The sequence below is a fragment of the Salarias fasciatus genome, chromosome 18, assembly GCF_902148845.1.
Source record: "Salarias fasciatus chromosome 18, fSalaFa1.1, whole genome shotgun sequence".
NCBI classification, from domain to species: domain Eukaryota; kingdom Metazoa; phylum Chordata; class Actinopteri; order Blenniiformes; family Blenniidae; genus Salarias; species Salarias fasciatus.
Genome location: NC_043762.1, coordinates 12,928,355 through 12,941,693, shown reverse-complemented (window position 1 = coordinate 12,941,693; position 13,339 = coordinate 12,928,355). Strand labels below are relative to the sequence as shown.

Here is a 13,339-nt window from a genome sequence, read left to right as displayed (position 1 = left end):
AAAAACACTTTAAACAGCTAAGAAGTTTTTAAGCCGCTGCATAAAGTCATTATTACATAAGTAACAGTTTTACAGTTTATTACAACTTCCCATTTTTGTTTTTTTTTTTAATTCATTTGACTTTAATAAATGGAACGTTAAAGTCTGACAAATGTAATACATCACAGCTAGGATGTAGTTTATACTTACAGATTTCAGATCCCAGCTCATAATATAAACTACTGATCCTCTTCATCCCTTGTGATAAGAAACTGAGCATGTTTTATTGTTTTTTGACAGGAAAAGATATTTAAAGCTGACCTTTTTCCATATTTTCTGTTTTTAAAGGAACATGAAAACATAAATAGTTGGAGACTGACTTTCTATAAATCATCAGAAACGTCTAGCTTCCACAACATAAATAATGTGTTTGTTTTCTTTTTGTGTACTTTCCATACTTTGCAGCTCGTGTAGGAAAAACTAATTGAATCTGCTCCTGAGCTAGTTTGCGTGCGTTTTTCCGCTTGTTGATGCTTGAAGCCAAGTGTAATTATCTGTAAGATGGAGCAGTAAAGTGGCTGTAAGTGGTCCGCTCACGTAATGGTTGTTTAGTGTGTGCGTGTGTGTGTTCGTGTGTGTTCTCGTTAGACGCTCCCTGTGAGATTTCTTCCCTCCTCTAAAGGTTTTTCTCTCACCAGCTGCTGAACCGGAGAGCGACATCTACATGCGCTTTATGAAATCTCACAAGTGCTACGACATCGTCCCCACCAGCTCCAAGCTGGTGGTGTTCGACACAGCGCTCCAGGTTAGAGGTTCTTTTGTTGCGATTGTGAAATGTATCCATGTTATGCACTGAACAGCCATAACATTTGCATTCTGTTGTGGATATTGTTCTTTTGGAGACATTTTTCTTGCGCTCTGTCAAATACAGCCGTAATTGAGGTCTCAAGTGGTTCCGTAGCAACTTTCTGTGGTCATACAGGGACATCTAGTGGTCACAGATGATAGGTATCGTATATTTTGAGATAAAAGTGACACAGGTAGTCAAATAACTTTAAAAAAGTCTGAAATTCACATGTCTTACAGCGAGACCACCACAGAATCAGGAAGCTGGTCATAATGTTGTGGCTGATATGTGATTTGGAGGTTGTCTGTAGGGTAAAGGAGTCCAAACACACAAGTTAAAGTTTAATAGAAAGAAGTGGAGGTATTTCAGAACAGAGGGCTTTTGTCTGAAGTGTCTCATTAAAGGCTCATAAAAGTGTTAAACAGTAATCTCAGAGGAACTCGGTCTGACCTCGACGAGCGGATTTTCAAAGGGGTGAAGAACCGGCACAGAACTATTGAGTTTAGGCTTTTGATTTATAAAGATGAAGCCTTAACTTTAACAAGAGTGCCATCAAAAAATGCCTTTTTATCTTTTGTGAAAACATAGACACTGCAGACTGTTCAACAAAACCAATTTGACTAATTAATGAAAAGAAATGCAGTACAATAAAAATGCTAAAATCACTGAGAAGTGGATGAAGCGGTGGATTCAGTGAAAAGAACCATTTTGAAAAACAAATTGTCAGTATTTGTGAAAACAGATTAAAGATGACATTCAAAGGACAAAAAGGGATGTGAAGTAGCTACAGCCGCTCAGAAGGGACATCACAACATGCGTGATAATGAAGTGACCCTTCTGGCCCTCCGTAGGGACACTTTTTGTTCCTCTATTAATTTTTGGATGAAAAATAAACATTTAGATTTTCCAAAGAGTCCAAAACTTAAATTTTAGGTGAAAAGAACTTTTTGGATAGTAAATGACCAAAAAAAAAAATCTAAATATTTAGCTTTAAGAAAAAAGAAATCTACGTGTTTTTTTTTTTTGTTTTTTTTTACTTGTTATTTTATTGTTTTGTCTCTGTGTGTCTGACAGGTTAAGAAAGCTTTCTTTGCTTTGGTCGCCAACGGCGTACGAGCCGCTCCGCTATGGGACACAGAAAAGCAGAGCTTTGTGGGTAAGTGGACTCCACGCTTATTACTTAGCTTCACCTGAAATCAGTTTAAGGAGATCACAACGGCAGAAAGCTGAGATACAAAGCGACGGCCAAGCAAAAGTCACCACGTGAACAGAAATACAATTCTAAAAGTTGATAAAACCAAACGCGAAGTCCCCAACATTACTGCAAAAAAACATGAGTGTGACCAGATAATAATGCGTAATGCATGAACTCCAACCTTGTGGCTTCTGCATCGGTTGTTTTGTAGTCATGTATTGACCCTTCTGGGCCACCGTAGCTAGCACTGCTTCCTCAGTTTGTTGGTGAGACAGTATAGGAAATGTTGTGGATTTTTAAAGTTGTGAGGTTGTGTTTTTGTTCCACAGCTGTTCAGAGAGCGTCTCCTCTCGGAAGGAACAGCTCCCTGTTGTGTGTCTGTGTTATTTCCTAGAAGAGCTCAGTGGAAAGCGGCTGTATTAATGCTGCTGGTCATGGCCAGTGGAGCGCGATGCTATATTGAGCAGAAGTCATTAGAGCTGTCATAAACCATTAAGCACAGTGGCGGCTCCTCTGTGTTGACCTGAGTTAAAAAAAAAAAAAGAAAAAAAGAAAAAGAGGCTCTGCAGACTGAAAAACAAACCCAGTGTCACACACACGGCCGTGTGTGTATTGAATAATGAATGCAGGGTTTTCGGGGGGCCGCCGCTGTGTTGTCTGAGCCACACCCTGTTTAACGCAGACTCCATCCGACGGCACAAAAGCCTGTTCTCTGTTCGCTCTTCTTTCATTGAACATGTTTTCTGTTTTCAGGGATGCTGACAATCACAGACTTCATCATCATCCTGCACAGATACTACAAATCTCCTCTGGTACGTAACAATTCTTCCTGTGCAGTTGGAAAGTTTATTTCCCTTTCTAATGGTGCCGACTTAGTAACCAACATGCATTTGTAGGATGAGCAGCGGAGTATGAGGCTTGTGTGCATGCAGCATCAGCATTTGTTAAAACAATGGAAAAATCTACGAGACAGATTTTTTTCTCATTCTTTGTGCCTTTTTTTTCACATATCAACCAACTTCTATCACTGGAAACTGCTCTAAAATTAATCCTCACTTGCAGCACATTAGCAGTTTATTTCTTCCTGTTTTTTTTTTTTTTTTTTTTTTTCCCAAACTAACAATCAGTTTCTGATCACAGAAGGTATACATTGAGTCTGGAAAGTGTTCAGTCCCCTTCACTTTTTCCACATTTTGTTATGTTACAGCCTAGTTACAGAATGGATTCAGTTCTTTCTTTTCCTCATCAGTCCAGATGCAATACCCCATAATAACAAAGTGAAATAAGATTTTTTAGAAATTCTTACAAATTAAAAATGAACTGAAATATCAGATGTACATGAACATTCACTCCCTTTGCTGTGACGCTCAGAGCTGACCTGTTTCCGCTGATCGTCCTTGAGATGTTTCTACACTTTGATTGGAGCCTACCTGCCATGAATTCAATTGATTAGACTTCATTTGGAAAGGAACACGCCTGTCTATATAAGGTCCTACAGCTGACAGCTCATGTCAGAGCAGAAAAAACGGAATGGTCTGCAGAATCCCACTGGACTGTATCGAGGCATTGGTCTGGGGACGGGTACGGAAACATTTCTGCAGCATTGGAGGTCCAGAGCTGGCTTGGTCACTCTGAAAGAGCTCCAGCGTTCCTCTGAGGAAATGGGAGAACCTTCCAGAAGAACAACCGTCTTCTGCAGCACTCCACCAGTCAGGGCTTCATGGTAGATTGGCAGTAAAAGGCTCTTGAAAGCCGGCTTGGGGTTTGCCAAAAGGTGACTCGAATGACTCTCAGGCCACGAGGAACAAGGTTCTCTGGTCTGATGAAACCAAGACTGATCTATTTGGCCCGAATGCCAAGAGTATCATCTGGAGGAAACCATACACTGCTCTGGCAAATACCATCCCTGTGGTGAAGCATGGCGGTGGCAGCATCATGCTGTGGGGGGGGGGACTGGGAGACTAGTCAGGATAAAGAGAAAGGTGAATCCAGAAATGTACAGAGACATCCTGGATGGATGGATCCAGGACAACGACCTGAAGCACACGGCCAAGATAACCCAGGAGTGGCTTCAGGACAAGTCTGACCGTCCTTCTGTGACCCAGCCGGAGCCCAGACTTGACCCTGACTGAACCTCTCTGGAAAGACGTCAAGACAGCTGTGCAGCGATGCTTCTCATCTATAACCTGACGGAGCTGAGGATCTGTAGAGAACAGAGAAAATGCCCCAAATGCAGGTGAACAAGCCTGTAGCGTCAGATCTAAGAAGGCGCCTCAACAACGTCCTGGATGAAGGGAAGGAGTGCTTAGCTACGTGTGATATTTCAGTTTTTAATATTTTAGAAATTTGCAAGGGTTTCTTTAAAAAAAAAAAACATTTTCACTTTTCCATTATGAGGGATTTTGTGTAGATTGATGAGAGGAAAAAAAGAATTTTATCCCATTTTGGAATAAGGCGGTAACATAAAATGTGGAATAAGTGAAGGGGCTGGACTCTGTAGATAATATGCTGTTCGACACGCTGAAAGTGGTGATTTTTAGAATTTGTCTGAATAATAATAAGATATGACTCTCCTGCTGTAAATGTTTCAAATATATGTATTGCTATGAAAACTGAATTTTTTTTCCGTTTTGCCTGCAAAATCTGAGAATATTTGAAGGTCTGAGTGATACTACAGGACATTTTATAACTTCTTACAGAAACACAGAGAAATATTCCCCGTTTAGAATTATTTTTCAACCATGAATTCTGATAGATGTGTAGCATTTAGTTTTAAACTTTTTCTATTCAGAATGTATGATAAGTATATGGCATATACTGGTGTTAGTTCGTTACTTCTGTCTTTATTGGGAGGTAGAATGTCGCCCTTTAGAAAGGATTTAGTGAGTGTTAAAGTGTAAAAATTAGTATTTGATGATAAATGAGTCACACTGTTGAGTAAAAAACACAATAGACATATATAAATAGACATGTGTAGACCACAGACGTCTAGAATTAGACATTTAAAAAGATCTTTTATTTCTTTGAGAATGGGACACTGCTTATCACAGGGAGACTTTTTTCCATGAAGTCTGTCTTCTTGAATTGTATTTAACTTGCTACATTGATCAGAGCTAACTTGTTTTTTTACTAGAAGTAGTTGGATTACAGCAGTTTGCAATAGAACTATGCTGCGCATCCACACAAATGATTCAATAAAACTCCAAAAGACTTATCTAGTGCTATTTTTACTTTCATATTGACTCGATAGATCATCTGAGAAGTTTTGCAGCTTGTTTGAAATCACTGTTTAGATGCAGATTCAAAAACAGAGTCTCTAGAAAATTTGAACGTGTGGGATTTTTTCTTTCTGTAGTAGATGGCAGCATGTTTTCAGACCGACTTTGTTTTTTTTTAATTTTTTCATTTTTCAGGTACAAATTTACGAGTTGGAGGAACACAAACTTGAGACGTGGCGAGGTAAATATGACATGATGACCTTTTTCAAGGTTATTTTGTAACAGAATAATATGACCTGGAGCAGAAGTTGAAAGGTTTGCTGGGAAAACATTTGCGAATGTAAATTTAAAAAGAAAACTATTTTTTTTTGTTGAAATATGTGATGAATCAACGTGGAGGTTTCATGAAAATAAAATTAAAACTAAATTTGTTTCTTCCTCACTCTGCAGAAGTTTACCTGCAAGCGACCTTCAAGCCTCTGGTCAGCATATCGCCGGACGCCAGGTAGGGTTTCCTGAGGCCTTCAGTCCGTGCGCGGGTTTCACCTGCAGCCTGTGACCGCCGCTGCGCTTTTCTCTGCAGCCTCTTCGACGCCGTCTACACCCTCATCAAGAACAAAATTCACCGCCTGCCTGTCATCGACCCCGTCACCGGGAACGCACTTTACATCCTCACACACAAGAGGATCCTCAAGTTCCTCCAGCTGTTTGTGAGTCCCAACACGCCGCCGCAACGGCGGCCGAGCTCCGAGGCGTTCGGCCTGTTGTCACGGCTCTGAATCTGGTCTTATGCTGCGACGTTTTTGCAGACGGTCGACCAGTGAATCACTCACCAAGCAGCGAATCTGCCATGTTGTCCATTGTATGATTTTAAATTGTGTTGGTGCTTCACAGTATTATAATCTTTCTTCTACTGCCCCCTGGTGGCTGCTCTGTTTCTCTGTCCGTTTTCTTTCCCAGCTGCCTGATTTGATTTATTTTTCTCCAGATGTGTGAGATGCCGAAGCCGGCCTTCATGAAGCAGACCCTGGGCGAGCTGGGCATCGGTACGTACCACGACATCGCCTTCATCCACCCGGACACGCCCATCATCAAAGCCCTCAACATCTTCGTGGAGCGGCGAGTGTCGGCGCTGCCCGTGGTGGACGGCTCCGGTGAGACCTGAATCCCTGCCGTCCTCCCAGCAGGACTCTGCTCAGTGAAGCCAACTCCACTTTATCACTCTGTCTCCAACAGGGAAAGTCGTGGACATTTACTCCAAGTTTGACGTCATTGTGAGTCAATTTATTCTGATACAACAATATACAATGTATTGCTTATTCTTATCATTTTCTTAATATACTTAGACATATAAGTATTTCAATAAAAAAAATAAGTTTTATTTTTATTGATTTAATATCAAAAATACGTCATAGCGTTTCATTTCTCTTGCTCTATCCGTGTGTTTTGTTGTGCAGAATCTGGCCGCTGAGAAGACGTACAACAACCTGGACATCACGGTGACGCAGGCTCTCAAACATCGCTCCCAGTACTTCGAGGGCGTCATGAAGTGCCACAAGATGGAGACGATGGAGACGATCGTGGACAGAATCGTGAAAGCAGAAGTGAGTGTAGGGGAGCGTGACGGCGGTGGCGGCGGCGGCCGCAGGCTGATCCTGATCGTCTGTCCGGTGCTTTCAGGTGCATCGCCTGGTGGTGGTGGACGAGTGCTCCAGCATCGAGGGCATCGTGTCCCTGTCAGACATCCTCCAGGCGCTGGTGCTCAGCCCTGCAGGTATAGACGCTCAGCACTGGTAGCCCCCAAACCCCCCCTCTGTTCCCGGACCCCGAGCTCTCTCTCCTCCCCCCTCCCTCTCCCACAGCGTGCCCTCTAACCCTGCCCCAGGTAGGAAAAACCTGCTGCCCGTCCAGCCTCCTCTTTCTGTCCGACTTCCTGTCTCTGCCAGCTGGATGCCGCTTTGTGCACTTTGGCTTTCATCCATCCATCTTTCACGCCGTCGACCCGTTCAAGGCTGAGATCAGATTACTGGAAGATGAACAGATCCACCACCAGAGGGAGCTCTCGCATAGCTTGGGCAGCTCAGTGTGAGGCTCTGTTTACATAACTAACAGCTGGAAAGGTCAAAGTTTCACCTTAAGATGCCCACGTTTTGAGAGCGATCGGCGTTAACGCTAAAGAAATGGTCGTCTGGTGGCCGGTAGTGGAGAACAGGACAGTATAAACATTCAATCTCCTGTCAAAAATCGTTTTTGGTCATACACATCCAGAACAGTGTCTCCAGTTCTTCAGATGATGGTGCAGTAAATGGAGAATTACTTGGAAAGTTCCGGTAAAATCAGGAGTGAGCAGCAGAAACTCTCAGTATCTCCATGTTAATCTTGTTGAGTACAGTTTGTAAACACATTTCCAAAATATTAGCTGCTTAAAGCTATTGCCCCTACAGCTTTATTCTCTAGACCTGCAACATTTGCCCCTACATGTGTCCCCGCTGGTTTTAAATAGCATGATTTAAATGTTTAAATGAGATTTGAAATTAAATATCTTGTCCTATCATCAGTTAAACGTTGAAAAAATCCTTCACGTGCTGCAGTTTACACTTTTAACATACTGGAGAACCACTTCTTAAAAATTCTCCATGTCAAAACTAAGTTGAATCAAATTAAACAGTAGAAACAAAATAAACAGTATTGTAACTCCACCAATATGATGTGAATTAAAATTAAGCCATCAAAACTGAATTAAAAAACAGCAAAGTTAGAAAATTTGAGGACAAAAATAACAAGAAAATTGTGTCACCTTCAAAATATTATAAATTAATGGAAATTAAACTGAAAGTAGATGAATTAAGGACAGTTAAACAAAATTTAAAAATGTAATCATGAACAGACAAACATGACAGACAAAGCAATGAAATCTTTGAAATGAAAGAATGAATTTTTCATTATACTGATATGCTGTAGATTAATTCATGTTTTTGATTGCATATCTGAACAATTATTGCCGTTTCCATCAAAACTATTTTCTCAGATTTTCCCTTTTATTAAGATGCGAGTTTCACCGACGGGATAAACCAGACTGAGCCGGTTTGCTGTTGGATTTCTCTTTAAATAAGCGATCACTGGATGTGTTGACAGCCCAGATGAGCCCGTCGGTGCCGCGTTTCGTTCGGTATCGCTCCTCTGAGCGTCTCCTGTAGAGCAGATTTCCCAGCGTGGATGCTTCTCCAGATGTTTGCTTTATCACGCACTAACTGGCCTCGGCTTCAGGCTTTCTCTTCTTCCCTCTTGATGTTTGGTTTCTACTGCACGTCGTCTCCTCCCTGCCAGCTCCGCTTTGATGTGCGGACTGTTTTGCGGTGATACAGCTCGTGCACTTTGGAGTGATTTAAGCGTTTTTGATGGCTCCGCGTTCAGGTTGTGGCGCGCAGGCGCTCGTGAACTCTCTGTTCTCCAACTCAAGATTCACGGCATGCTTGCGTCTTTATTTATATTTGTGCGTCCAGTTTTTAACAAAGTCCGATGGGTGCAGACATGGGAGTGCTTCAAAAAGAATGCTAAATTTTGTTTTTGAAATGAGGAAGGAAGCTCGGTTTAGATGGATTCGTATCCACGATGTCCAGATTGAGCGCATGCAATTATGCTGACACCAACTTTAATGATTAAAGGATGAAAACATTAGTGGTAGGAAAGGACCGTTTCATGGCTTTGTGTGGTTCTGCTGCCATGCAACCTGCTGCGTGTGAGGAGAACTAACTAATCATGGATCTAGTAAAAACTAATGCTGCAGAAATTAATTTTCTAATCAATATCAACTAAACTGATGTCCTTCAAATAATGACCTCATTTTTAACCTCATATGCAAAATCTAAAAAATAGTTGTTTCATCATAAACCTAAAATGTAATTAAAAATGTATGTTTGTAAACTCATTTTTATCAAAAAAATGTTTGTAATGTCGTCTGGTTATCCTAAATACTTAGTTTCCATCCTTACTTCTTTAGAGTCGTGTTTGAGTCAACTGTGCTTCACTATGGTCTAGTTTGATCTATATTGTCAATATACAGTACTAACATGAAAATGCTTCCTTATCCTGAACTTTAATTTAAAAAATGTCAAAATGAGTTATGACTCTTAAAAAAAAAAAAAGAAATGTGATATATCAATCAAAGCATGTTTGAAATTACAGTAAATGTTTTACATCCACAGTCTGACTTTAAAATTCAGCTAGACCCAAAACAGCATTTATAAAAAAATATTCAAGAATTAAGAACATTTGTTACTTGATGCCACAGAAAGTCTTTTTTGCTAATATTTGTCATAATTGAGATGTCTTTCCTGGAAATTTGACATTGGATAAGATTTTCAGTTCGTGCATTGTAAATGTTTCTGAAGAGAAAAGGACTTCCCTGTGGGATGCCAGCGCAAAATACATGTTAGTAAGACTCACAACTGTGTCAGATCTTTTAGTTCCGTGTCACAGTTGGTGTTTTTAAATGAGCCATTTTTTTCCCTGAAAAGATCTGTTTTGAATATGACAGGTAGAATTTAACATATGAAATAATAAAATAGACACAAGTCATTTTATCGTACTGAAATAAATATTGATCTTAAATTGATCTTATCTTACAGTAAATACGTTGTATTAGTTGTAAATGGGGTTATGAACGGAAAAGGACCTGAAACTGAGCCCTGATGGACACCATTGCGAAATACCTTCAAAAATCGTACTTTTCTAATGGTATATTTGAGTTTTCCAGGCTAAATCCAATGTGTAAACCAATGTTTTCTCAGAAATACAACCCAAAATAACAACTTCAACAAGTCTTAAAGAATCAGTAAACAAGAAGTGAAGTGTTTGGAAAGAGATGGTCACTCTCACCTGGTGTTATTTGGAGCTGATGATTGCGTTGTTGCTCCTGTGGTCCACAGACGCCTGTAAAGAGGACCTGACTGACTGAAACGGCGGCTGAAGCGCTTGGAGCTGGTTTGAGGAGCGAGAGGAGCCGGTCTGAACGATGCACTATAGAAAGGCTTCCAACCCAAAGAGCTCGACGGCTCAGTTCCGCACTGAGGATTCATTTCTCTGAATTAATTTCATATAATTGTTTGAACACTGATCGGATGCACCAAGAATACAGGTACGGTATATAGACTATATAAACGCATATAACATTCACCTGCAGGGGAAAGGTGAAACATGTCTTTGGATTTTTTTTGGGGGTCGTTTTGTTGCGAACATGCTGAATTCATTGAATGATTTTTGTTTTTGATATAAAGTGGCTAAACCATCCACATATTTGTTCAGCGACGCTTTAAAAGAAAATCGTTAAACTTTGAACGACAGCTAATTTACTCATGCAAACATTCAGTCATTCATGCAACTGTATGAAAAATCCTCTATGCAAATGTTTTTAAGCTTTTTTTTTTTAGATTGATTTCATCCCAGTGACTTTTTCTTTTTTAAATCAGAAAGCTCATTTTATTTCATCTGACGTGATGACAGTCATTCTTCATGACGGATTTTGTTCAAAAGTGAAAAAAGGTCATGTGAGTTTATAAAGGTAGTTCTGTTTGTTTAATTTTTTTTACTACCTATAATTTTGCTCTCAGACGTTCAACACACAGTAGAAACACTAACATGAAGATCTTCAACACCAGTCGCCCCCCAAGTGAATTGCAAATCCAACACCAGCAAATAGATTTTCAAGTATTTCTAAAGTTTGACATTTCATTATTCCAAATTTTACAAATACTGCATAAATACAAACACATGATTTAGTTGTCAACAGTAAATTAGCTCTCAACTTTAATCTGGACCATCAGTTTTTGTCCTCTGCCAACTCGTCCTTACAGGATTGAAGTTTTTTTGAAGCCCTCAGTGGCCGACCTGTTCCTGTGCCTTTTGTTCCCCTCCGTCTCACATTGTGTCCTTACTTTGTCAATTGGTTTTTGAGTGCACTTTCAAGAGACATCTGGAAGGCCTCGGGGCGATTTGAGCCTTCTACTCTGATTCGGGAGCATTTTGATTTTTGATTTTTGTGACCGATATCCAAAACCGTGTCACAAAAGTCAAGATTATCTTTTAAATCCTTCTATAATCCACAGATTATTTGTCCGAATGGGAGATGAAGCGGTGCACGCTGTCAGAACGAAGCTATCTTTATCCTGCTGATTTGCGGTCACGTTGACTTTAGGATGCAATATACCGATTAGAAAAATGCCTTTTTGATTATTTCAGATGCTTTCTTTGTTCTCATGTTAGCACTTCTGATACAGACCTGCAAAACAACGTGCTTTATTTCAGCTGTAGCTGGACAGGACTCATCTCCATCTTCGACTGTAAATAGGATGATCTCTGGGGGGGAAACGGTGTCACAGAAAGCTTTATTTTTTATGGACGTGTTTAAAGAGACTGCGATTTTGCTTTTTTCCTTGTTGTTTTTTGTTTTTTTTTTTTGTAAATATCTTGTTGCAAATATGTGGAGTTCAGAGAAACTTTGTATCGGATCAACATGTACTGTAAAAAGCATGAGATAAAAACTACACTTCAGCAGTATGAATGTTCTTTGTTTTACTTTTTTCTATTTTTCTGGCTGCAGAAAAATAAACGGACACTGAATGTACTTGAAAGCTGTGACCTTGGTTTTTTTTTCTCTCTCTCTGCACTTTTATTCCCAGAAAAAAACGTCCTGCGTTTTTTTAAATATTTAGTAAAAGGGTTCATTTATCAAGTTCGTCTAAACTCGGCACAAAGCGGTCTAAACTGGCTGTCAGACGGATCCATTTGTTCTCTGGTTCTAGATACATGCTGCACTTTGGAAGTGAAGTATTTTAACCAAAGCTCCTCAGACATTTTTGTGGGTTTGATTTTGTTACTGCATGGCAAGAAACATCTAATTGGGAGGCAAACAGATTTAGTCTGAAGTTTTGTCTATCTGTGTATCAGAGATTGTATTTCAGGTTCAGGGGTGCCAAACATAAGGCCTATGGGCCAAGTCTGGAACACCGGAGCCTTCAATCCTGCCCAGCAGACTGCAAATTGTAAAAATTTCAAAGAAAACATTGATTTTTTTATTAAAACACTGAAACCTGAGCTGAGACATTGGTGATGCTGCGATGAAAGCTACCTCGATATCAAACTGGCCTCAAAGCCATGCTGTCAGGATGAGTTTAAAGAAACATGTTTAGGAGAGGTTTTAAGGATATCTCACTGTATTTTGCACCAGCATTTTCATTACATATACTCTGCCCCACAACAAAAGTCTTGTTTTAAAGGTTATGGTGGCTTTATTTCACACTCAAGGTGAAACTGGGCTGAATGTGGGAAATGGACTGCATTTATGTAGCACTTTTCACCCTGCAGGGGTCCCAAAGCGCTTTACACTCACCCATTCACACACACACACTTGGAGGCAACTGCCGTGCAAGACACTCAGTCCATCCACTGGGGGCAATTTTTAGGGTTCAGTGTCATGCAGGCCGGACTTGAACTAACAACATCCCGATTGAGAGACGACCGCTCTCCACACTGAACCACCCCCACCTGGGGGACAGTGAACTAAGATGTGTTTGACACCCTGAGTTAGAGTTATAGTTTCATTAAATGACATTTATCAATAGATGCGATTAAGCAATTTATCCATCCTCAATTTTTGTACTGTATTTCCTTGTCTTTTATCTAAGACCTTGAAAACAGCTCTTTAGAAAGGAGCACAGAGCTGTTTGATTTCTGCCTGCTGATCATCATGATGGGAGACTTCAGGTGCTCCTTTCTCTGGTTTCTCTGCTGCAGCAGATGCAGACGTCACCGGCGCTGGAATCTGGAGAGTTTTTCAGCCCTGGAGCCTTTTTGTCTGCTCAGCGCTCTGCCCCGAGGACATCTCGGAGCTCAGAGAGGCGGCTGTACGCTCCAGAGCCGGCCGGCTTCGGCTTTTGATATCTGCTGCCTTTCAGGGTGACGTGAGCTCTGGAGTCAGCTGCCACTTCTAGTAGATAATCACCTTTTTTTTCATTTTTCCCAGGGCCGTGCACAAAAACAGGACCCAACATTTGAGGGTTATATTTTATTTTATTTATTTATTTTAAAAAGCTGCATCTTTTT

General features: G+C 40.5%; 1 protein-coding gene across 3 annotated transcripts in view; it reads left to right on the top strand.

Annotated features, from left to right (window-relative positions):
* Positions 1 to 11,868, top strand: part of LOC115405567 (5'-AMP-activated protein kinase subunit gamma-1-like) — a 30,523-nt gene extending 18,655 nt beyond the window's left edge. For all 3 annotated transcript variants that reach the window (XM_030115177.1, XM_030115176.1, XM_030115179.1), the window contains 11 exons: positions 678 to 784; positions 1,901 to 1,982; positions 2,775 to 2,833; positions 5,435 to 5,480; positions 5,690 to 5,744; positions 5,823 to 5,949; positions 6,228 to 6,393; positions 6,476 to 6,513; positions 6,697 to 6,843; positions 6,920 to 7,013; positions 10,168 to 11,868. In XM_030115177.1, coding sequence (XP_029971037.1) covers positions 678 to 784; positions 1,901 to 1,982; positions 2,775 to 2,833; positions 5,435 to 5,480; positions 5,690 to 5,744; positions 5,823 to 5,949; positions 6,228 to 6,393; positions 6,476 to 6,513; positions 6,697 to 6,843; positions 6,920 to 7,013; positions 10,168 to 10,196 — 950 coding nt within the window. In that variant the 3' untranslated portion in view covers positions 10,197 to 11,868. The remainder of the gene's footprint in view (positions 1 to 677; positions 785 to 1,900; positions 1,983 to 2,774; positions 2,834 to 5,434; positions 5,481 to 5,689; positions 5,745 to 5,822; positions 5,950 to 6,227; positions 6,394 to 6,475; positions 6,514 to 6,696; positions 6,844 to 6,919; positions 7,014 to 10,167) is intronic.
* The last annotated feature ends 1,471 nt before the right edge of the window (positions 11,869 to 13,339 follow it).